Source organism: Pungitius pungitius, chromosome 14, assembly GCF_949316345.1.
Source record: "Pungitius pungitius chromosome 14, fPunPun2.1, whole genome shotgun sequence".
Taxonomy (NCBI): domain Eukaryota; kingdom Metazoa; phylum Chordata; class Actinopteri; order Perciformes; family Gasterosteidae; genus Pungitius; species Pungitius pungitius.
The window spans coordinates 3,824,014-3,846,913 of NC_084913.1; the positions used below are offsets into that span (position 1 = coordinate 3,824,014).

Below are 22,900 nucleotides of genomic sequence, written 5' to 3' on the forward strand. Positions count from 1 at the left end.
TTGAACAAAGTAAACCCACACACAAAATAGAGTTGACACTTTTAATAAGAAAGTGAAAGTTGACAGTGTTTTCTGTCAATTTATGGAGTGGCAGCCAGGACTTTTGACATTTACAACATGACCTCCAACCTTTGACAGCATTTTTTAAGATGTTCTAAACAGCGTTTATAAATAATTTGCTATAGCATCAAATTATTGTTTGGTTAAACCGAACTCTAGATTTCCTCTAATGTCTATAACTCTCTTGGCTGAATCTCTGGAAATGTGTTTTTCTGGGGGACGCATAGTGGTCTTAATTTGAGCGCATCAAGCCGCCTCTTGTCACACAACCGGAGATCAGTTACCCGATCAGAGGCTGATCGTCAGGGATGAGAATACCGTCATGTATTTTACTCTAATCCAGTAAATAGTTATAAGTTACACAACGCTTAAAAAAAAGTATCATTGCTCACTGTGAAAACACATCTGGATTACTGGCCAAAGGGTGTGGTGGCTTCCTCCCTCCCTCTTATTTTCCTACACACTCACACAGACACACTCATACACACAAGCATTCTTTTTGGGGGAGGATAGATGTGTTTTTTCCACCCTGCTCAATAAAGGATATGTTCCTTGTTTCTCTACTTACAAGTTATCAGGATACGTTGCTCACAGGCAGAGGACCGCCCCGGTATCACCAAAACTGAAAAGACAGTACATGTGAGGTCTGTGCATATGGGCGTGTGTATGTGTTGGCATGTGTGTGTGTGTCTGTGAGGTGACGCAGAAGCCTCTCGGGTTCGGCAGAATTCTTTAGGGAAGAGCGAGAGAGACAGACGAAAGCAGTGGAAAAGTGCAAGCTATTTTTCACCAAACAACATTAAACTTTAAAGCTGTTTATCAATCTTCTCCTGCTGGTGTTAACTTACTTGGATTTGTATTTCCTACTTGGCTTCGGCACTAGGTAAGGTTCTTTTTTTTTTTTCAATTTCCATTAACTTTGTATGAGCACTAAACAAAAAACTGTAGCCAGCGGCGTTTAAACTGAACACAGACTTAGTTACAGTTGTGTCTTTTTTCCTTATTTACCCCAAAGCAGGACAGAGGAAATAATTTATGCCAACATATGCAGAAAACCTTGAGACACGTCAGGAGTAACATATCCTTGGGCTATGACTAAGACACACACAATGTTGCCCTACCGGTATGAAGAAAAAAGTTTTTTTATGTAAACTGTAGGCTTCTCTGAAAGGAGTGCATGGAACATGTGGCTCCTGGTTGAAGATTTCCACACAAAAACACAGGATATGAAGTACATCAAGCAGTTTATAAACAGCAAACCATGGAGCTGGTCTTCTAATGTTTTAAGGTTTCTTATATTTGAATCATTTCGCTCGGGTTACTCTACAATGATGCAGGTTAAAGAAAGAAAACAATATGGATGTTGAACCTGAAATCATGATCACAGCAGTATGTGTTGCACTCAATGGACAAGTCTCAATGCTGCAAAGGCTTGTTTTATTTAAACTAGTGGAGTTATCCCAGAGTCCGCCGTGTTGAACCACTTCTGTTTGGTGGAATCTAAATATTTTACTCATTTCCGAGAAGTTTGTGATCCTTCACTGCTGCAAGAACCATGCGATGTGCTGGGACTTCAAAGAAAAATAAATGGGAAACACACATATTTTTAACATATGTTCTATGTAAATATGTTAATGTATTAATTCAACTTGATAGAAGCTTAAGTGGTTGACGTAAGCAAACGGGAAATATATGTGGCAACATACTAATGCTATATTTACTTAAGTCAATGGACGTAATTATATTTTACATTACATTTTACAAAACATGAAGTATATCGCACAATTAAAAAAATGCCAGCTCCATGTTACGATGAAAAACATGATTCAATGGACTCAGCACTGTGTAACACAGATTAGATGCAGTTTGCAAGGAGAAAGACACATTTGTTACACACACACACACACGCACACACACACACACACACACACACACACACACACGCACCCACACTTAGTATCAAGCTAACATAAAAATCTGAAACCGCTGAGTTCCTTCAGAAACAGCAGCGATGGTTACTGTTAACACACACACACACACACACACACACACACACACACACACACACACACACACACACACACACACACATACAGCAGCTGTGCATAAAGATAAATAATGACTGTTTGGGTTGATAAAAATAACACAGGGCTGTAAGTAATAATGTGTGCAATTTCTTAGAGCTTAAAAAGCTAAATTAAAAAGCTAAATCCTCATCTTCATATAAGTTTGACATTTCTGCGTGCACCCCCCCACCCCCTCAAACCGGTTTGTCTGCCTGTCGCAGGGCACATAGGTCACGTTCAGAAACAACTTTGAAGCTATACATAGCAAACGTTTTTATCTGCTATAATTTGCATCGCTTCCCGTTAGCACATGTACGCGTTGCATAGAAAAGGAGACTAAGCTAGCTCAAAACAAAAGGTTTAAGGGTGTGTGTGTAGCAGACTACTTCTTGGTTGGGCCAGGTAACCAGTGGAAACACCAGGAAGTAGTCTCACCCAGAAACAGTGGATCCGACACATTAACCGCAAAATGAAACCATTGCTTTAAGGGTGCTGGAAGACTGCTGGACTGTCCCAGGCTAGCTGTTCTTACCCATTTCCCTTCCTTGTGCTACGCTAACAACGTCTTGTTATGGCAACCAAAGCATGGACCTTTATTAGAAACGTATACAATAAAGTAAATGAAGGGGTTTTTTTTTTTGCAGCCATGGCAAAGAAAACCTTAACAGACAAGAGATAAAACTTTCCAAATGTCACTTCCCTCTCTCCGGATCTGATGTTTAGTTCAACACATTCAGACAAGCCCATCAAGTCAAACCAGTACCATTCCACATTTTATGTTATTGTTGGAAGTAGTTCACGTCTGGTGAGTTTTCATGTCATATACAAATGTGGAAACATAAGCCTTTATTGATAGATTTGTGTGTGTGTGTGTCTGTCCTAAAGCCCCGTGCAGCAGCCATGAACTGGATGGGATGGGAGAGTTTGTTGAGCGGAGTCAACAAATACTCCACTGCGTTCGGGAGGATTTGGCTGTCCATGGTGTTTGTGTTCCGTGTCATGGTGTTTGTGGTGGCCGCGCAGAAGGTCTGGGGCGACGAAAGCAAAGACTTTGTGTGTAACACGCGGCAGGTATGTTTGGTTTTTAACCTTGAGCACTATGAGGATTGTAGTTTCCTTTGCTGTATTCTGTGGTCAAACTTATTTTCAATAAGAGTTGTTGTCTGGTCTTCTGCTCTGGTTCCAGCCTGGCTGTACCAACATCTGCTATGACCACATCTTCCCCATCTCCCACATCCGCCTGTGGGCGCTGCAGCTGATCTTTGTCACGTGCCCGTCCCTGATGGTGATGGCTCATGTCAAATTCCGCGAAGGAAAGGACAAGAACTACGAGGAGCTGCACCACGGCGCCCACCTGTACGCCAACCCCGGCAAGAAGAGAGGGGGGCTTTGGTGGACCTACCTGCTGAGCTTGGTCCTGAAGGCTGGATTCGACATGTCCTTTCTGTACATCCTGTATCGTATATACCACGGATATGACTTGCCCAGGTGACGCTAGTACCTTTCGACTCTTCAGGCGACTGCGCTGAATCATCTTCAGATTAATTGACGTTAAGAGACGAGCATCCATCGCCGATTACCTACTGAATCTCCATTATTCTCCGCTGTTTTTCCCTCCAGGCTCTCCAAGTGTTCGCTGGAACCGTGCCCCAACACCGTGGACTGCTTCATCAGTCGGCCCACGGAGAAGAAGATCTTCATGCTGTTCATGGTTGTCTCCAGCGCGCTGTGCATCCTGATGTGCTTCTGCGAGATGATTTACCTCATCGGGAAGCGCGTCGCCAAAAACATGAGGGCCCGCAACGACAACAGGAGGTGCCAATTTGCAGAGGAGCACGAGCTCACCAACATGGCCCCACCCAGGTCCCAGTGCCGCCGGGTCGATCCCACGCTGACGGACAGCCAGCTGGATTTAATCAAGGCGGAGAAGGTCAGAGACAAAAGTGTAATCACGAGCTTGTAGGACTCCAGAGGTGGTGGGAGGGGTGAGTTTGGGGGTTGTGGGGGGGGTTGTTTCCAACTTACTCTCTGCTGGAAGGAGAAGACCTGCAGGTGTGGCCACGTTTGGATATCACAGTTCCACCTCTGCGCCTGTCCTCCAGCGGGACAAAACGTCCAGGAGCGGGCTTTTGAAATCGCCAACCTGACCGAGGCCTGCTGTAAAGGGGAATCGTCGATTTGATTTGAGGAACCAACGCCGGCGGGTCAGGTGTGTCAGGTTACATGTAGCCTGCCTCAGCCATCTCCACGGCAACGCTAAAGTGCTAAATGATTTGTGGACTGGATCAAAGAATTATTGTTCTTTCATAAGGTGGGGGGGGAGGGGGTGCTTTGAGCGGCGCTAAGAACAGGAATGAGGAGTTCTGGGACACGCCTTCAACAGTTCACACAAGGGTGCTCGGAGCAGACCTCCCCCCCCCGCAGAGAAGATGCTCCATATCCATCATGTGAACTTTTCATCCCCAGGTCTACTGAAATGACCAGTTTCAATGTTTTTTTTTAAGGCTTATTTTTATTGATCCACTTAGATCTATATTTAATTGCTTTTAAAATAAAAATGCTGATCAAGCCAATGTCGCTCAGAAAGGTATTTTCTTTTCACACACAGGGTTTGTAAATTAAGTACACTGCTTCTCCTGATATAGTAATAATATAAATATGTGCTAAAAAAGAGCTAAATTTGGATCAGAACATTTTCAAATTGTGCTCATGAATGTTTTCATTAATACCAGGCTGTAATGGGAAGTAATTCAATGTGACATGAAGTTTCTTAAATCCAATCAATAGTCACCCATTTTACTTCCTGTTATAGATGATGCTGCATGATCGTAATGTTTTGCTGTTATGTTTTTTATTTTTCCTCATAGATGCATATAGAGTACGCCATTTTTCCTGGACTCAACCTGCTTAGAATCACTCAGCAGTTATTTTCCAAGCTGCCTGCAGAGTGTTTTGAGAACTGCTTTAATTTGACAGTAATGTGAAAGTAAATTCATTAGCATATTCACACAAACTTAAGCAGATCTTAACAGGCTTACATTCATGATTATATTTTTTCCATTTATTTTAACTTATAGTTTACTTTTTGAAAACAGTGTTCTAATCATTAACTTTTTTTTCAAAATAATTTTTAGCTATTTAAAAAAAATAAGTATAGTGTTATTTTTCAACCTAATATATTTGGACTTTTCTTTCAAGCTTATATTTCTGGGATTTGTTTCAAATGGTTTAAAAAAAAAAAAAAAAAAAAAAAGGGAGTCCGAAGACGTGGACATTGCAACCTTTGATTTATTGATGGAATAAAACGTTTTAATAAAAAAAAAAAAAAAAATTGTCATTAGATCAAACACAGCCTCACAAAATCAAACCTCTTTTGGGGACATTAATGGAAAGTCATATTAAACAGAAAACTGTCTATTTACAGGTTCAGCTCAGCTGTAGAAATGTTAAACTCTTGGTGCACCATAGTCGTCAGGCATCCGTTCAATATTGTACCTTTATGAAAAAAACAAAAAGCAGAAGTGGTTACGATGAAGCTGGTACTCAGTCCCGAATAGAAACGTTAAATAAAAAAGGCTCATTTAAAAACTGTAATGTATCTGGAGCAGAAGTCGGACCAGTGTTACCTGTGGCTTGAGATGTACATGATGGGGACGCCGGGGATCTTCCTGATTCTTCTCTTCAGATCTCTGTCCACAGTGGCCAGGATGTAACACTTGTGCTGCGGACATATATAAGCGTACGCCATTAATAAACCATGACGCGCGACTTGACACAAATTTACATATACTCCACATATTGAGGTATTTATTCATCCATGGTTCGACATTATTTTGAAACCTCACAGCTTTTTCCCTTTAGCAGTTATTAGATATGCTACAGTGCCACGAACAAGTAAACTGACGCCATTCAGTCCTTTAACAAATTACAGTTAGATGCCTTTTCTCCATCAGGTTTATGTTATTTTTAAAATCAATAAGAACGAGAAAAGATATAGCTTTAGTAATAATGCCATGACATTTTCAGAGACCATTATTGCAACGTGAAGATCTCAGACCGTTAAAGCGGCAACTAAACATTAGAGTATTTTACCTGTGTTACTCTTTGGACTAAACAGTCATCGGCATACGTCCCCTTGTGTGTGCACGGCAACCGTTCAAACCGTGGATCCTTGGCTATCCTGGAAAGTGAAACCAAGCGGATGGTGTAATTGTAGGGGAACCACAGTCACTTGAGAGTTCATACCCGTAGTGCAGTTCTATTGTCAGCAGCTTGTACCTGAGCGCGACTCTGTACTTCATTCCGAGCTTTTCGATCTCAGCCATCACACAGTCAGTGATACACGGGACACCTGGATTGGATAAAAATGAATTACCACGACTCGTTTTAGACATACACACACTTCAATATAAACCTCATTGTCATTTACTACTTGACAACAGTCCTTACATTTGGCATACAGGCAGTCCATCATGGACTGAACAATGTCCAGTTTTGCCTTGATGGAGAAGTTGATGAAATTGGTGTCTACTAGGACGTGGTATGGTGGACCGAGCTGAGTGTTGTACTGGAAAAACAGGCATGATGGGTACTTTGTCCTGTGGAAGAAGTTACCAGACAAATAGAAAAGAAATCAAGCAGCCATCCACCCTCATTGTGCTCCATCGCGTCTCTCAAACGGTCAAAAACGTACACTTGTCTCTCCTTAAGCGCCGCGGGATCTTTCTTCTTTTTCTCTTTGGCTTTGGCCCGGTCTTTCTCTTTTCTGTAAAGTAAACAAAGCGTTATAGTGCTTGCACAGACTTTTGAAAGCCCATCATTTTAATATTAATTTAATATTTTGTTGAATTGGTATCAGATACTTCGATTTATAAGATGAACAGAGTTTACAAATAAGTGGTTAAACTTGCTTTCGACGGACAAAAACAGAGCAAATATGAAAACTCACATTCTGTGATCTTTCAGATTTATCATTCTCTTCATCGCAGCAAACTTCTTGGTTTTCTGCTTGCCCTTTATTGATCAAGGTAAATACAGAGCCATTGATTAATATTTACCCACCAACAGTACCTTTCGTTTTATAACAGGAGAGAAAAACTGCTATCACCCATTATCACACGACATTATTGAAGCATTTATTTAACGGTAGACGGGAAGCTGAATCGTACAGTAAACGTGGACTAACAGAAGTTGTTGTGAGTTTTTTAAGGTAAGCTAAACACCGAATCTCCAACTCGGGCTACATTGTTTGTGGCGACATTTTAAGGAAATCAATGCCATTCAGATCCTATCAGTATTGTCACCACGGCCTTTGGGTTGATTAAATCTAGTTGGTATCTGTAGACAAACACATGACCCCTTTCCGTAGCTGATGTTCAAACTTAGGCACGCTAACCGCTAACGTTGGGTAAATTACGTTAGCGTTAGGCGCTAGTCAAGCTAGCTTCGCTTAGAGGCTTGCCTGCTATAAAGCTTCATCGCCAAATTAATACCAAAATATAATTCTAAAGTGTTTCACTTAACAACAGTCGTGTTGTAACGCAGTAAGATAGCACATACCATGGTTTATATTTGAGATCACGGATCCGAGTGGAATATCCTCCCTTTCCCCTCGTGCAATGTGTAGATGCAGATACGGGTGACGTAATCAAAAATCGACACGTTTTCTGCGCATTTCCCGGCTGCTAAGCTAATGCACAACAGACGAAGGTAGATGTAGTGTTTAATATAACGATATTTGTACAAATGCAATTTTAGCTTGTGTTGCTGTGTTGTTTCAAGCGGTGTCTTGTGAACATGTTGTGACGTGCATCTGAATAACCGCCATGGGTTGGCGAGAAGCTTCCTGAAATTACGTTGACATTGTTGGCTAACTGGGCTAGCTGCTAGCATTGCGGTTTCGTTTGCTAGTCAATGCTAATGTAGCAGTTTGTGGGCACGATGCTAACAGTTGTTAACATTAGCCTCCAGCTTACCTCAGCGATCCAGGTGACAATAGACCAGAGATAATTTACAAGCTTGCCGGTAGTCGGTTTATGTTCCGCACCTGGTGTTTTGCGGGTGTTTTAAAACCTCATTTAAGCAACTTTCTGGTAAAGTTACTTATAGCTGACCTTTTTTTGTAAGTAGTTTATTAGCTTTTGGGTTGTTTGTTATTTATAACAGTGGCAGCGGATGTCATTTTCACTCCTTAGTTCATCATTCGGCACCATCACCTGGACTCTTGATGTTGGATTGGATCAAGAGTGTAGTTTTCACTTTCTTTGACTTGCATAGTTTGTGCGGGTTAATCCGAGGCTGGGGAGAGCTTTGTGAAGTTATTCATGCATATTTCAGTGCTGATGATTCACTTACATGTTAAAGCCATTATCTCATCAGCCATCACTTCTCCAAGGTGACACTTAAATATTCATGTTATTTTTTTTTGTAACCAAGCAGTTTCTTATGACCAATGTTCCTTTTTCCAAATGTATTTGTTGACACTTGAGCTTTTTGTTCTTCGTTTTAGTCTGGTCGTGCTCATCCTAAGCAGTTTCTCTCCTACTGTAGGAAACTCGACTTTGCCCCCCTCTTTAGAGGCAGTTTTTCTTTTGAGCGCTGAGGGTCTGAGTGAAGGCTAAACGATGGTCTGATGGACCGCCGCTTCTTCCTGACCTTCCTCCTCTGCTCAGTGTCGTGGATCTTCTTCTGGGAGGTACGCTGGAAGAAAGGAAAAGAAAGTCAGATTGAGGAATGGCTCCAAGGACATAGCCTCTCTCAATACAGGCACCTGTTTGAAGGTAAGTGTGCACATGGCCGCTCGAGCACAGCCGCTTTGGTTGTTGGTCTGGTCCCTGGCGAAGTCAGCGCTTGTGGCTTCAGTGACTTGCACAAGGACACGTCTGGCCGTGCTGAGCATTTCTTGAAACTCCCTGGTTAGGATGGCTTCCTCTAACAACGAAGTCATCCAGTGCCCTTCAGAGCTTTTGCAGAAAATACTCAAGTTTTAAGTTGCACGTCTGACTGGACCTAAGCTCGTTTCTTGCACGGAGATTGTGTTGCATCGTGTTTGGTCAATCAATTATGAGATGCATGTGGCATGCACAGACAATCAACCCCTAAATGTTTGCTAAAATCAACTTTGATCAGTATTTAAGCCTGCCCTGGGGCATTTCTGAAGCTGATTTGTTGGCCTGCTGCATGTGATTTGGGGATTTTGAAATGCTGTTCCTGTGTCATCCAGATGTACAGACACTGGAGGAACTGAGTCTGAGTGTACTGAGCCGTCTGGAAGAGGTGGTGAAGGAACCGCAGCGCTGGAGGGAAATTGCAAAGGCCCACATCCAGCTGCTCCGAGACTTTGCCTTCCAGGAGTGGCTCTGCTCCCAGAACCTGGGGCACTATTACCATACGTAAGCAATGAGACGGCCTAACTTAAACACGAGTAGCTTTTCTTTTTCGGAAACTATTTCTTCTTGGCATGTCGTAAGTTAATTTATCTCGGCCCAGACCTAGCGTCTTGTTCTTGTTATGTTGTCATGTTTACGCCAGTTAACACGAGCCATATTCACGTACGTCCACTTGAGGGCAGCCTCTCCATTCGGAGCCGGCCCGAGTTTGCTGACACTGAGCTGCGGAGGCTGCAGCGTTTTCAGAGGGTCACTGCAGTAAAAAGAATTCTCCATAGGCTGTTTGTGTGAGACCCTGCAGCAATGCAGATGTGTAGGATGTATTGATGGAGCCCAGTACCTGGGATGATAAGCAGTTGCTTTATTATCGAAATGCTGCCTTATGGTCAACTGTCAGGAAACGGTTTGATATTTGTAAAGGGCCACCGTTTCTGAAGGTCAAGCTATTGCTCCCCTCCTATTGTTGTTGTTTTTCTATCAAGTGGACTTTAAACTTTGAATGATTACCAAATTAGGACAGGGCTACATTCAGTCACTTAGTGTCCCACTGTGTAGTAACACAAGATATATTCGAGGCACACGGCTGTGTGAAGTCCTTTTGGGGAGGATAGCTAGGGCATGCCACACTGTCTTGCTGCACCCTGTTGACATATCTGACGAGTTTAGCTGATAAAGTTGAGGCTACTCTCAATTACGAAATCAATTGTTTTCGTGTGCTGTTGTGTGCCGTCATCAGTCTTCAGTGGAGTTATTAGGAGTCATTTTAGAGTTCTATTTATAAAGGTTGTACTTGTACAGTAATTAGTAATTTCTACCTTTCCTGTCAATGCTCTACTTAAAATACTTTTGCTTTTGTCATCCTCTGCAGGCTGAAGAATTTGCGTTGCAGGAATCTAGATGATCTGGCTCACTTTGACAGTCGACTGCAGCTGTCTCTAGCTGGCTGGGGCTATTACTACGAGGACTACCTCAAGCTGTCCACCGGCATCAAGATCCTCCAGAACTCTAGGGGGAGTCGGGACCAGGACTACGAGATCCGGCTGGTGCACAGCCTCGCTGTGAGGCGTCTGAATGAGAAGTGGACCATTGGTGAGTTCCTGATCTTTTTTCTGTCTAAGACTGGTTTTTAGTTTGGGTAGCTTTCCACATTATTAAAATGCATTTTGAAAAAAGATAAATGGATTGTACCACCGGTGTTGTTGCAAGAAGACGTGGATATCGCTTGAATCTAGCTCAAGGGTTGTTATGGAGTTAAATGTTGCTTGACCTCATAGTACAGACCGACACTCTCTTTTTCACTAAACACGGTAGTCAAAGTTCAGGAAACGATGTAAAATAAACTGGCCCCGATGTCCATCCATGGCTTATGTATTCCTGAAACAATTAACCAGCAGTCTCAAAGCAGGAAGTGCGCATTGTCTTCACTTTATTTATTCACGTCCAATTGTCTTTTCAGCTGGAGCGCTCCTATTCGGCTGTACTGTGGCGCTGTGCTTCTTGATAAGGGACCTCATGTTTTACGTGATTGGTGAGTTCCGGCGTGAGCAGTTTGGATTGGGGCGTGGTCTCTTCACTAAGCAGCTCACCCGTGTGGCCACAAACCAGTCAAACGTGAAAACTTGGCTCGGAAGCAAACAAAAACACAGTATGACCAAAATGTCTTGCCAACTACTCGCCTCCTGTGCCTCTCCCCTTTGTCGGCGAACAGGTGGAATTACTGTTTCCATCATAGCGTTTGTCTTCACCATCAAGTTCCTCTGTGAGCTCGCAGCGAGGGTTGTCAGCTTCTTGCAGAATGAGGATCCAGGGAGACGAGGGGACCGCAGCATCTACGACTACGTCCGGGGAAACTACCTCGACCCGCGTTCCTGCAAGGTGTCTTGGGATTGGAAGGAACCACAGGAAGTGGGCCAGACCATGAGCTTCGGAGTCCAGGTGATTCTTGGCTCCTAGTGGGCCCGAAGCGAAAAGGCGTTTTGTACGCCTCGGTTCCGGTCTAATTCACTTGTGGCTTGCGCATGCTGAAGTGTGCTTCTGTCTTCTCAGCTCTTCTATAAGAACGGCCAGCCCTTCCCGGCCCACCGGCCCGTGGGGCTGAGGGTCAGCATCACTCACATCGAACTGGCTCTGGACATCCCCGTCACGCAGGAGGTTCTGCAAGAACCAGAGTCCAATGTGGTCAAAGTGGCCTTCACTGTGCGCAAGGCCGGACGCTATGAGGTCGCCGTCAAGCTCGGTGGCCTCAACGTGGCCTACAGCCCGTATTACAAGATATTTCAGCCAGGTATTACTTCTGTGTGTGTGTGTGTTTGAGAGCCAGCTCGTATTTTCCGGCGTGCCGATTTTCTGTTCTTTTATCTCCTTTTTAGGTACAGTTGTCCCTTCCAAAACCAAGATAGCCTACCATTTCTCCACCCTGGTGCTAACAAATGGCCAGCAGCACACCCTGAAGATTGAGCCCAGAGACGAGTATGCGAACCCCACCAGTAACTCCACGTCTCTCACGGACGAAGACAACTACAGCGTCCATTTGCACTCCGTAAGGGAACAGAGCCCCTTTGTCATGTCCCCCAGTGCGCCGGTCATTTTGAAGATTAACCTTGTGACGGAGGTGAAACATCCGGATTCATTTCGGCTCCCCTGTCCTCGCAGCTCGGCACGGCGGACGACGACGGCCTGGAGGAGCACTGCAGTAAGTCGGTGACCCTCAACAAGCCGCAGTGCCAGGTGCTGCTGAGACTGACTCTGAGGAAGACGGGTTGTTTCAGGGCCCGCATCTCCTACAAGGACCAGCCGCTCAGCAACGGGGAGTTTGACATTATTGTTCTCAGTGGTGAGCGGAAAACACACAGGCAGAAGAAAGATGTTGCTGTTTCTGTTCTTCAAAGCCTAATCCTCGCCCTCTCCTTGCACACTACAGAGAACGAGAAGGCCTGCGTGGAGAAGAATGTGTCCACTCCGGGCACAAGCATCTACTTCGAGGCGTACCTGTACAGCAGCGGGAACTACAGTTCTTCGTGGCAGTTGCCGGCCTCGTCTTTGCTGGCTCCCCAGAGGAGGCCCTCCACGGGAGAAGAGGAGGACGAGCACGACTCTCCTGTGGAGGGGCAGCCTGAGAAGGTGAAGAAACCAAAAAAGGTCTACTGTTACATATCGCAAAAGGTACGTGGCCGAGCGCGTGATCCTTCATTCGTAGGGTTTTTTGTTTGAGTGTGTGTGTGAACATAAGGATGGTGACGTGACATGATGCTGACCCCGGACTTTTACGCGAAACAGCAACTGTCCGTGAAGGAGTTCTACCTGAAGATCATCCCGTGGCGCCTTTTCACCTTTCGGGTGTGTCCCGGAACGAAGGTGAGCGGGGCGCTTTGTGTCGCTGTGTCTCCGATGTGACGCGGCGATCTCACCTGCGGCCTTCCGCTCTCTTTTCAGTTCACCTATCACGCTCCGGACCCGGTTCACAGGTACTTGACCCTCGTGGTGGACGACGGGATTCAGCCCCCGGTGGAACTCAGCTGCAAAGACCGGAACATCATGGCCGCCACCTTCATCCGCTTCCTGCACAAGAACATTGGTTTGTTTCATTGCCCCCCCCCTCCCCCCCCACGTGGGTAAAATCTCTGTCTGTGCACACTGCAGCGGTCCTTCTGACGGTGTCGTCCCCACAGGCGGCTCCGAAACGTTCCAGGACAAGGTGAACTTCTTTCAGCGCGAACTCCGGAACATCCACTCCAAGAGACCTCGCACCAAGACCTGCCTAAAGATCACCCGACACACCATCCTGGACTCGGTGAGTGCTGCTCCCTCGATGTGCTCGTTGTGGTTAACGGGCCGCGCGGGTCGTAACAGCCTCTCGTTTTATCTGCCCACCCCCCCGCCCGCCGCTCAGTCCCTGAAGGCCACGAAGAACTTCTCGGTGTCGGACTGGAGCAAGAACTTTGAGATCGCGTTTCAGGATGAGGAAGGTAAACCACACACCTGGCCACCGTCCAGCCTCATGGTGTCTTTTAATGTGTGACCGGGGGGGGGGGGGGGGGTGGGGGGGTTAGAGCTCCGTTGGAATGATAATGACTCCTTTCTCTGCAGCTCTGGACTGGGGGGGGCCTCGCAGGGAGTGGTTTGAGCTGGTCTGCAAGACCCTCTTTGACACCTCCAACCAGCTGTTCACCCGCTTCAGCGACAACAACCAGGGCCTGGTGAGTCGGTCCTCCTGCCGTCTTCCACATTCGAGACCCCCCGCCCCCCTGATCTTATCCCATTTGACTCCCTCCTCCAGGTGCACCCGAACGCCGAGCGGCCGCCCCACCTGCGCGTGAAGATGTACGAGTTCGCGGGGCGCGTGGTGGGGAAGTGCCTGTACGAGTCGGCGCTGGGCGGCGCCTACAAGCAGCTGGTCCGCGCTCGCTTCACGCGCTCCTTCTTGGCCCAGATCATTGGCCTCAGGATGAACTACAAGGTATGGAAAAGCGCACGGTCCCGCGGGAGATCTGTTTTCCCCGGACGTCGGGAGGTTTTTGGTTGTTTAGCCCGGGTCTGTCTCATCAACTTCTCAACATTCCTCACGGAGCCAATAAACCTGATTTGTTGCTTGGCGTCATTTTATTTAATTGAAAACAAGCCAACGTGTTTCTCTGCTTAGGGTTTCAAAGCCCGAGAAGCCGACCCAATCATCTTCCTCTCCTTCCATCAAGACGATGAAATGCAGTGTTTATTTAAAAAACGCCATTTTCCTGTGTTTTTGTTTTACTTTCCCCACACAGTACTTTGAGACGGACGACCAGGAGTTCTACAAAACCAAGGTCTGCTTCATCCTAAACAATGACGTGAGCGAAATGGATTTGGTGTTTGCCGAGGAGAAGTACAGCAAGTCGGGACAGCTGGAGAAGGTGAGGCAACACTTTGGAAAACGAACCCACCCCCCCCCCCCTCCCACCCCGATGTAAGGAGATCGGAGGAATAAACCAAACAAAAGGAACCATATTGCGCTTTTGGCAGGCGACTTTCTTGAAGATGGAGAGTTGCGAGTCTACATTAAATGTGCACGTGGAGACTTTGCTGCCCTCAGCTGTCTGTGTGACGTCATCAGTTCGACCCGCTGCTTGTGATTGGGTACATTCGCAGTACGCTGCTATTACGTTAGTCACTTTTCAGATGAATTGTCCGTGCCGATGATGTCAAGTGCACGGCACCAAAAATCCAACCCCCCCCCCCCCGTCTCTGCCGCATTGTGCCGCAACGCTGTGTCTCGCATTTATACGCCGTGCCACGTGCTCTCCTGCAGGTGGTGGAGCTCATATCGGGAGGGTCTCTGATCGCCGTCAACAACGAAAACAAGATGCATTATCTCAACCTGCTGGCGCAGTACAGGCTGGCCAGCCAGGTGAGGGACGAGCTGGACCACTTCCTGAAAGGTGAGGATACGAGGACACAGCTGCGGTCGGACCCTCTGCGTGTGATGTGCGTGTGATGAGCGCGATTTCCTGTTCAAACCACAGGCTTGAACGAACTGGTTCCAGAAAACCTGCTGGCCATATTCGACGAGAACGAGCTGGAGGTAAGTGTGAGGATTCCAATAAAATCCCGGTTGATATCCAAAAACACTCCCAGAGGGTGGAGGGGGGGGGGGGGGGGCGGGGGCGATTGTTAATGGTGTTCCCTCTTTAATCTCCCCAGCTGCTGATGTGCGGCACCGGTGACATAAACGTGCAGGACTTCAAGGCGCACGCCGTGATCGTCGGGGGATCGTGGCACTTCAGGGAGAAGGTAAAAGGGCGCGGGGGGACGGGGGGGGGAGAAACGTGTCTCCAAAATGAATGAACGAATGAATGAATTGGAAATGAATCGTCCGGCCGTTGTTGACAGGTGATGAAGTGGTTCTGGGCCGTGGTTTCCAGCTTCACGCAGGAGGAGTTGGCGCGTCTGCTGCAGTTCACCACCGGCTCCTCTCAGCTGCCCCCCGGGGGATTCAACACCCTCTGCCCCTCCTTCCAGATCATCGCTGCCCCCACGCACAGCACCTTGCCCACGGCGCACACCTGGTGAGTCCGTGATCGGGTCCAGTTGGATCTCTCCCGGTGTAAAAGAAGGCTTACAGGAAAGTACAATTTAAGTGCTACTTGTGCTATTTGTTAATGCTACGGTTTGCTAGTGTTTTAGTCAAGGTAGAGTCTAAAGAGGTGTGTCTTGAGTTTTCGATGGAAGATGAAGATGTAGAGGCTCTCTGCGGTCCCGATGTCATCAGAGAGCTTGTTTCCTGGGTGACTCGATCCAAAACAGTAGCTGACTCCCTGTTGTCCGATGTCCCCGTCTAGTTTTAACCAGCTGTGCCTCCCGACGTACGACTCCTACGAGGAGCTGCACAAGATGCTGAAGCTGGCCATCAGCGAGGGCAGCGAGGGCTTCGGCATGCTCTGACCGCCCGCCGCCACCGCCGCCGCCGCGGTTCCACTCGTGCGAGAGAGAGAGAGAGAGAGGGGGGGGGGGGGGGTGGCGGCGCCGTCCACTTCCTGCGTTCACCTACATTTAAAACAAGTGGACTCCCAATGGATTCTCTCAGGGTGAGAGGGCACAGCAAGAAGGCCCAGAAGGCTGTCCTGAAACTGGAACTCAACATATTTAACTGTAGTGCTGTTGTATGTATATAACACATCATGTTTTTGTAAAAAAAAAAAAAAAAGAAAAAACACGGAACCAGGAAATACTGAAAAGCTGCGGTTTGGGCTGGTTTTATTTCTCAATACTGAAGAGTTTTATATGTTCGAGAGACGAGGTCTGCTACAGCAGAGGCCTCCAGTCTCACTGTATTACTGCTTCTTTTGCATTTTGCAAACTGAGGAACTCTTAAGTGCAACAAAGTGACGTGGGTGACACCCGCTTCACTTTGGCCTTAATCGATCAGGGACTGATGTGTGTTTGTAAAAAAAAAAAATATATATATATATATATATATAAATATCACTCTTTTATTCCAATACCTGTACATACTAGTGTGTATACTTTGGTTTTCCTCTTTGGTTTAAAGTTAAGAAAGAAGGGATTTGTTTATCACTGAACCTGAAACCAACGTTTTTATAATTTAATGGGTTTTAAAAGAAGCCACGATATATTTCTATGGTTTGAACATGTTTCTAACTTATTGCGTCTTAAAAACATTTTTTTTTTGTGTCGACCCGTCTGTCTTCAGTTGTAACTGTTGTTTTTTTTTTTTAAATTTATTTGTTTAACCTGCCTTATTCAAGCCCTTCACATCTGTTTGTATCCAGACAGGTGCACAGCTGAGCGAAGCGTGGACGGCAACGCCAAGCAAAAGGTTCATTTGACCCGTTTCCATCGGAGCACGCAGGGGTCACTGCGGGTGTTTTGGGGGGGGCACGTCATTAACCTATCCCTTCATCCTTAAACACGCGGCACAGCCTCCTCCTGCAGTTGTTTTCGGGACTCATGAACTTTTGTCTGGTTTCTGCTTACTGGGAAGAAATGACATTTTAATTTTTGGTATCGTCAACATCCTGAGCTAACAGTTTGTTGTTGTTTCTTTGGTTTTTGCTGCATAGCGATTCCTTGGCTCCTCCAGAATTGACATTGTCCTGTATGCATCTCGTACCGGGGGTTCAGGGTTTGTACAACTCATTCAAATCTGATTGGTCTCGTTTTAGTATTATGAACATTCCCCCACAATGCACTTTTGGGTCCAGTTTCACTCATTTTTGCATTCTTCTCACGGTGACTTTACCACACCGAACTTTACTATTTGTTGAGCGGCAGAGACGACTCGTTTTTGACTGATTGGGATTCAGAGCACTGATGAAGCCGCTCCGTTGATTTGATTAGATTTGTTCGGGTTGCGCAATTCGCTCCGATGTGACGAGAACTTTCACAGAGGGTCTTCTGAAACCGCTTCATCGAGGGTGTGTTTTCTTGTTTTCAGCACTAGCAGCGATGGCGGACACCATGTTTACGAGAAGGAAAAAAGTAAACGTAGTTTAAGCTTTTTTAACGTGTTCGGTTAGAAATGTCCGTTATAAACAAATATGAAGGAGCTCTGTTCTGGGGTTTTATGTTCCTGTTTAATGTTTTGATTTTCATGCCCATTTAATACTCAGTTTTATGTTTCTCAGTTAGATGACCTCAGTGGGACTTTTAGCAATGTAGATGGTGTAAAATATTTGCCTCTCACTTTAAAACTGGGATACTTTTTCTTTTCTTTTCTTTTTTTTTAATGGCGAGCATCTGCTGGCAAATGTTTGAGATTCTCTGCACTGGAGGTCCTTTTTGTTTATGGAAATAAAAAAGAAAAACATGGAATAAATTCTTACCGCTTTCATCACATGGTTTCTGCATCCCGTTTGGGCCACACAAACCCCATCAGTGGTCCAGGTGCCACTCCGTGTCTCAGACAGAAGGTGGCAGTGGCTCTACGCGTGACATCAGAGGACAGACGCCTCCTCCGCCGCGTCTCCCGCCTCAAAAGGGGACAAAAGTCCCTGCAGACGTCTTTCGGGAGGCCTACCAGACCCACGTGTGAGCATACCCGTTGCTCCCTGAGGCGTACAGTCGCCGCCCCCGCCCCCTGTGTCTCCTGCTTGCGGTTCTGAGCGCTATCAGGAGCAGGCGGAGCGGCATCTTGAACTACTTGGAGGCAGGAGTCTGCTTATTTGGTCTTGGCCGTGCACCTGTGGATTTGCATAATGGTCTTTCTCAAAGCCCCCCTGCCCCCCCCCCCCCCCTCCTCCTCAGGAATGCTCGCTAAAGAGGTACCACAAATCAGAAAGTCTACCTCTGGCGCTCACAAAGACTAATGGGTCACGCTGGAACGTCCCCCGGAATTCATCGGCACGCTACTAATTCCCGGGGAAAACATGTTTCTCTGACAAATGCTCCGTGTGTTATTAAATAAACATCTCCCGGACCTGCCCCCGGGGAGGGGGGGGGACGGGGGGGTTGCCAAGTCTCCGGTTGAGTCAACCAACAGGACTTGAACAAAAATACACTCATGCCTCATTTCCCGTGTGTGAGTCAGACACACGCCGCCTGCGAGGAGACGTCCATCGGCTCCTGTGATCAAAGGGACGTCGTCTTCACGGGCCGCAGGACCATCGCCCCCCCCCCCCCCCCCCCCCAGCATCTTCAGAGGTTTCAGCCTCAGCTGGGTAGCAGGTCGCGGGCCCTTTGACTTTGACCCTTTGACCGCCGTGGGGTCGATGTTGTTGAGAAGAAGCACGGTGATGACAACGGTCTAAGTGCAGGACACGGGGGGCGGGGGGGGGGGGAAGACGTGTGGATGTGATGCCACTGCTGATTAAAGGCGAGTCCTAATGCTCCTCCCGGGGTCTCTGGCGAGCGATGAGTCGATGGCGCTCCGTGTTTCGTGGTGGATGTTGATTCGCGGCCTCCTCTGCTGGGATTGGCGGCTGTTCCGGATCCTGCGTGTCAAAAAAAAAAAAAATTAAACCAAAATATTTGAGCTCTTCTCGTGTTTTGTCTGGAAAGACGAGGCATCCGATGTCCCCCCCCCCCCCCCCCCTAGCTGGCCGAGAGACACCGTGTGATCGGATTTGGTGTCCCCCCCCCACAGCAGGTTTACGAATAGGCTTTGAAGCGAGATTCATTCCGATGGCAAAAAAAACCATTTCAGTAATTGCTGCAAAATTTAAAACACACATTTGTGAGCCTCAGAGGACGAGTTCAAATGGATTTATTTTGATTCCTTGACTTTTCTTTTAGCGCCACAATGAGATTTTTTTTTTTTTGTGTGAAACGTGTGAGCAACTCAAAACAAATTTTGTCAGCCTTTTCATTTGTTCAATTCTGTTCTTTTTTTCGTTCCGGCCACAAAGCTAATGATGCAGCATGCGATGTGTGTGTGTGTGTGTGTGTGTGTGTACGTTCTTGTATGTACAGCTTCGCCGGGCTCCTCTGCCTGTCTCCTCAGATCCGCGTCAAATTGTCCCTTTGACCGTACATGCATGTAAAATGCTTCGTATAGTTCCCTGAACCGCAGGGAAGAACAGCGTGGTTTACAGCACGCATTCCTCCGACGTGGTAAACGGCCGCATGCCTAAGAGTCGCTGTCATTAATCCTGACTCCCAGGATAGGAATACAAAAACAAGCGAGGCCTGATGGAGCGCCCGCCACCCAAAAAGGGTCTGGAGCGTGCCAACGCCTGACTGGCAGGGGCCAGCGGAGCCTGGCACCGGATCCTCTTTCCAACCGCGAGCCCCCCCCCCCCCCCCCCCCTTTTTGGTCGCTCCCTCGCCCCCGTGAGACTTCAAGCAAAGTCCGGCCTTCGACATGTGGGGGGGGGGGGGGGGGTCCAAAGAGAGATCCTCAACAAAGATCTGACGTCGCCATGAACCCAATGAAGTACCTGGACTTGAGTCTTAAAGAGAACCCCCCCCCCCCCCCCCCCCCCCGCAGCAACGATGGTTCCATATTTGACCGCATGGGTCTGTGGTTTGGGTCACACCAATGTAGATGTTTGTCATCTTTTGACTTAAAAGTTTTTTTACTCTGACTGCCTCCAGTTAGAGGATGAGGTTTTAAATGAGTTTCACTGACCACAGCTGTGCAAGCACAACAATGGACACATCTGGCCGGCACATTCGCCGTCTCCTTTTGTGTACGGATGGGCTCGCGGTGTGTTTACAGCCACACATCACCTCCACCTCCCCCCCCTGCCCTTCACGGTCCACAGAGCATGAACCCTGTCGTCTTTTTGGTAATCCCTCGACTTCACATCCACGATCATCCTTTCAGCAACGGCCACGGCGTCAGGATTCTCAATTTTATTTTATTTTTATTTTTTTTACACTCTGTTGAAAGGTGGAACCGCCTGACGGCAGCATCAAAGAGGAGCTTCGCCTCAGAGAAGAAGTGTGCGACCGGCGGAAACAACCCCCCCACGTCATGCCGCACATACTGTTGCATTTACCGGAGGGGAGCTGCATGACACCAGTGTGTGTGTGTGTGTGTGTGTGTTTGTGTGTGTGTGTGTGTGTTCCTGTCTCCGCTGCAGCGACCTGCGCCAGGTCATTGTGGATGGAGACGGTCTCTTTACAGGACGGACCACCCTGTTGAGACAGAGGGGGTGGGGGGGGAGCAGGCCGAGGCTCTGTTTCACTTTTCAGATGAAGGCCTTCTGGAAGATGGTGGAAGGGTCGGATTCAGTGGATCGAATCGCGAGCAACACGCCGCACATGATGCTTCTCGCAAGTCTCGTCTCCCCCCCCCCCAGTCCTTGTGAAGGCTCCCCTCTGCTTCCCGTGTTGGCTTTGCAGGAGGCCCTTCCTGTTGAAGGGTGTCAGCCACCCAACGGGATGATGAGGAAACCATCCAGGACACTCTGGGTGGGAGGGTGGGGGGTCGTCGAAGGCCACAGACAAGCGAGGACACGAGAGGGGGGAGTGTTTGCTGCCCCCCCCCCCTTTTGTGTTTTTCTTTTCACGGTGACTTGTTGAAACGAGGGTCATCCCGCTCTTACTCTTACTTTTTAATACCCTTCTGCGTCCTTCTCGCTCGCGGGACACATGACTTCACGGCGTTGTGACAGCACAGCTTTCAGCGGACGAGGGGAACCCGAGGACGGACCCGTGGGTCGGTTTACTTCCTTTGGACGCACCTGGAGAGCGGGACGAGACGCCGATGACCTCACAGGACAAACCTCCTGAAAGTCACCGTGTCTTTCGTGTAAAAAAATAAATAAATAAAAAGCAGCTCCGTTACTTTACTCCAAAATGTTCCAAGCCGTCCATTCCAGACCACAGTGGTTGTTCGGATCGACCCAGCCGCCGTGCGCGGACTCGGGGGGGGTTGCAGATACTTTCCATCCACCGGAGGATTAATCTGGAGATCTGCATTACAGAATGCAACAGCAAGATTTTTTTTTTTTTTTTTTTTGTGGCAAAGTAAACATTACATCAGCAAAGAATTTGCCCAGAAAGACCTCTCCAAGGACGCGTTGCAATGGAAATGAACTTCCAAGTAAATATAACGTGCAACTCAAGTTTCCAGCCTGAATCCGCAGACACTCTGTGTTTATTACCACATTAATATGAAAACCTTCCATTTTCTTTTTTTTTTTTTTTGACATAATGAAAGCTGTTAAGCAAAGATGAGTTCCTGGGTGTTTGCGACAAGGAGATTGAGCTATTTTCTGGTTAGCGTTGTGATTAACAGCCTCCAGGTTGCCTCCAGATGTCGCTTTGGCCTCAGGCACCACGTCGAGTGCATTTTTTGATCAATTCCCCAAATAACAGAGTGACCCTATACGACTCGATCCATCATCGTAAGCGATGACGCAGTGATCTAATAAGACGACCCGACTCCCTGCTGCAAACATGGAACCGTTCTTCATGCTAAATGGTGGACAGATGTTTGGGCCCCTCTGCGAGCAATCACAGCCAATGATTACCAAACTTCTAATCGCACACTATCAGCGCGCGAGATGAAAACAAAGAGGGCGGCGGCGGTGGGGGGGGGAAACGGTAGTAGGAGGTGATTCGACCATCGCAGACCCTGATATTAGCCAGTTGGAACGAGGCTTCGTTGTTTTTACTAACTAACTGTTTTGCTTTCGGTGGGAGGTGAGACCGATCTAACGGCAACAAACAGAGGGCTGTTCATGACCACCAGCTGCAGCGTCCCCCCCCACCCCCCACCCCCCCTATTCGCAGCCTTTTAAAACACACAAAACCCTGAACGAAATGGGCCCGAAATCCATGAGAGCATCCTACGCAGTCTAAATACACAACCCCCCCCCCCGCCCTGTGATTGATTGCTCTGGCTTATCTCGTGTCAAGGGTCGACGCAGTAAAGTAGAAACGGGTTGAAGGGTCGTTTTTACGCGTCTTTTGATTATTGTCACGTCACAAGACGTGTTTCCTTAGATAAACTCTGCTGTGGATTCTGCCAAGACTGTCCAGGAAAAATGGAGCCCGGGTACTTCGTCTGCAATTTGAGGGGCACTTAATTACAGGAACACTTAATCCCTTATCTCACTCAATTCACTCCTCAACGACAGAGTGGCAGCTCGACCTCTGCGTGCACTTGTTCTCGTTCTTTACTTTGCTGCCGTCATGCTTCACACACACACACACCTGTCATAGCCATCGAATCTTCTCTTGTGTTGTGAATTTAACTTGCTGACGCATATGCTCAAGAGTATTTTTCAGAAGCAAATGTAAAGTTAAATACTTAATTTCCACTGTGCTAATTATATCTCACTACATCTAATGAAGGAAATGCCTTTTTTTGTGTGTGTAAATAGGAAAGCTAAAAGCCAAGAATAAGTCTAGCAAACGACCTTTTCTTACAGATGTAACAAAACAGAATGTTATTAGGGGTACTAGAAGGCTTCCTCCAGGCCAGTTGCAGTTGCATTTTCCAGT

General features: G+C 47.2%; 3 protein-coding genes across 7 annotated transcripts; 2 read left to right on the forward strand and 1 right to left on the reverse strand.

The window, feature by feature from the left end:
* The first annotated feature begins 208 nt into the window (after window positions 1–208).
* gjb9a (gap junction protein beta 9a) lies at window positions 209–5,411 on the forward strand. 2 transcript variants are annotated; one of them, XM_037487562.2, is made up of 4 exons: window positions 209–943; window positions 3,012–3,197; window positions 3,313–3,614; window positions 3,747–5,411. In XM_037487562.2, the coding sequence occupies exons 2-4, from the start codon at window positions 3,027–3,029 to the stop codon at window positions 4,087–4,089; spliced, it is 816 nt and encodes a 271-aa protein (XP_037343459.1). In that variant the 5' UTR covers window positions 209–943; window positions 3,012–3,026; the 3' UTR covers window positions 4,090–5,411. The 2 variants fall into 2 exon arrangements, with proteins under 2 accessions (XP_037343459.1, XP_037343458.1); XM_037487561.2 differs by lacking the exon at window positions 209–943 and having other exon boundaries at window positions 978–3,197.
* Window positions 5,397–8,169, reverse strand: fcf1 (FCF1 rRNA-processing protein). Of its 2 annotated transcripts, none has more exons than XM_062557243.1 (8): window positions 8,102–8,169; window positions 7,075–7,139; window positions 6,820–6,891; window positions 6,576–6,724; window positions 6,405–6,477; window positions 6,219–6,306; window positions 5,753–5,847; window positions 5,397–5,621 (listed from the first exon to the last, which is right to left on the reverse strand). In XM_062557243.1, exons 2-8 carry the CDS (start codon window positions 7,107–7,109, stop codon window positions 5,573–5,575), a joined length of 561 nt encoding a protein of 186 aa, XP_062413227.1. In that variant the 5' UTR covers window positions 7,110–7,139; window positions 8,102–8,169; the 3' UTR covers window positions 5,397–5,572. The 2 variants fall into 2 exon arrangements, with proteins under 2 accessions (XP_062413227.1, XP_037343462.1); XM_037487565.2 differs by lacking the exon at window positions 8,102–8,169 and adding an exon at window positions 7,686–7,814.
* On the forward strand, window positions 7,737–17,821 carry arel1 (apoptosis resistant E3 ubiquitin protein ligase 1). 3 transcript variants are annotated; one of them, XM_037487533.2, is made up of 22 exons: window positions 7,737–7,835; window positions 8,676–8,905; window positions 9,349–9,517; window positions 10,383–10,603; window positions 10,971–11,042; window positions 11,223–11,449; window positions 11,561–11,798; window positions 11,884–12,053; window positions 12,167–12,347; window positions 12,435–12,676; window positions 12,791–12,868; window positions 12,947–13,088; window positions 13,183–13,304; window positions 13,404–13,479; window positions 13,601–13,710; window positions 13,791–13,970; window positions 14,275–14,400; window positions 14,796–14,925; window positions 15,010–15,068; window positions 15,188–15,277; window positions 15,377–15,552; window positions 15,826–17,821. In XM_037487533.2, exons 2-22 carry the CDS (start codon window positions 8,758–8,760, stop codon window positions 15,926–15,928), a joined length of 3,060 nt encoding a protein of 1,019 aa, XP_037343430.1. In that variant the 5' UTR covers window positions 7,737–7,835; window positions 8,676–8,757; the 3' UTR covers window positions 15,929–17,821. The 3 variants fall into 3 exon arrangements, with proteins under 3 accessions (XP_037343430.1, XP_037343434.1, XP_037343435.1); XM_037487537.2 differs by lacking the exons at window positions 8,676–8,905; window positions 9,349–9,517 and having other exon boundaries at window positions 7,790–7,835; XM_037487538.2 differs by lacking the exons at window positions 7,737–7,835; window positions 9,349–9,517 and having other exon boundaries at window positions 8,794–8,905.
* The last annotated feature ends 5,079 nt before the right edge of the window (window positions 17,822–22,900 follow it).

Excerpts from the sequence above, each read along its gene's own strand:
- gjb9a (XM_037487561.2), top strand. The coding sequence starts at position 2,955 with ATGTGGAAACATAAGCCTTTATTGATAGATTTGTGTGTGTGTGTGTCT. Across the intron at positions 3,198-3,312 it reads TTGTGTGTAACACGCGGCAG|CCTGGCTGTACCAACATCTG; the intron begins GTATGTTTGGTT and ends CTCTGGTTCCAG. Across the intron at positions 3,615-3,746 it reads CACGGATATGACTTGCCCAG|GCTCTCCAAGTGTTCGCTGG; the intron begins GTGACGCTAGTA and ends TTTTCCCTCCAG.
- fcf1 (XM_037487565.2), bottom strand. Across the intron at positions 6,307-6,404 it reads AAGTACAGAGTCGCGCTCAG|GATAGCCAAGGATCCACGGT; the intron begins GTACAAGCTGCT and ends TTCACTTTCCAG. Across the intron at positions 5,622-5,752 it reads ATGTACATCTCAAGCCACAG|GTACAATATTGAACGGATGC; the intron begins GTAACACTGGTC and ends TTTTTCATAAAG.
- arel1 (XM_037487533.2), top strand. The coding sequence starts at position 8,758 with ATGGACCGCCGCTTCTTCCTGACCTTCCTCCTCTGCTCAGTGTCGTGG. Across the intron at positions 12,677-12,790 it reads ACTGTTACATATCGCAAAAG|CAACTGTCCGTGAAGGAGTT; the intron begins GTACGTGGCCGA and ends TACGCGAAACAG. Across the intron at positions 15,553-15,825 it reads TTGCCCACGGCGCACACCTG|TTTTAACCAGCTGTGCCTCC; the intron begins GTGAGTCCGTGA and ends GTCCCCGTCTAG.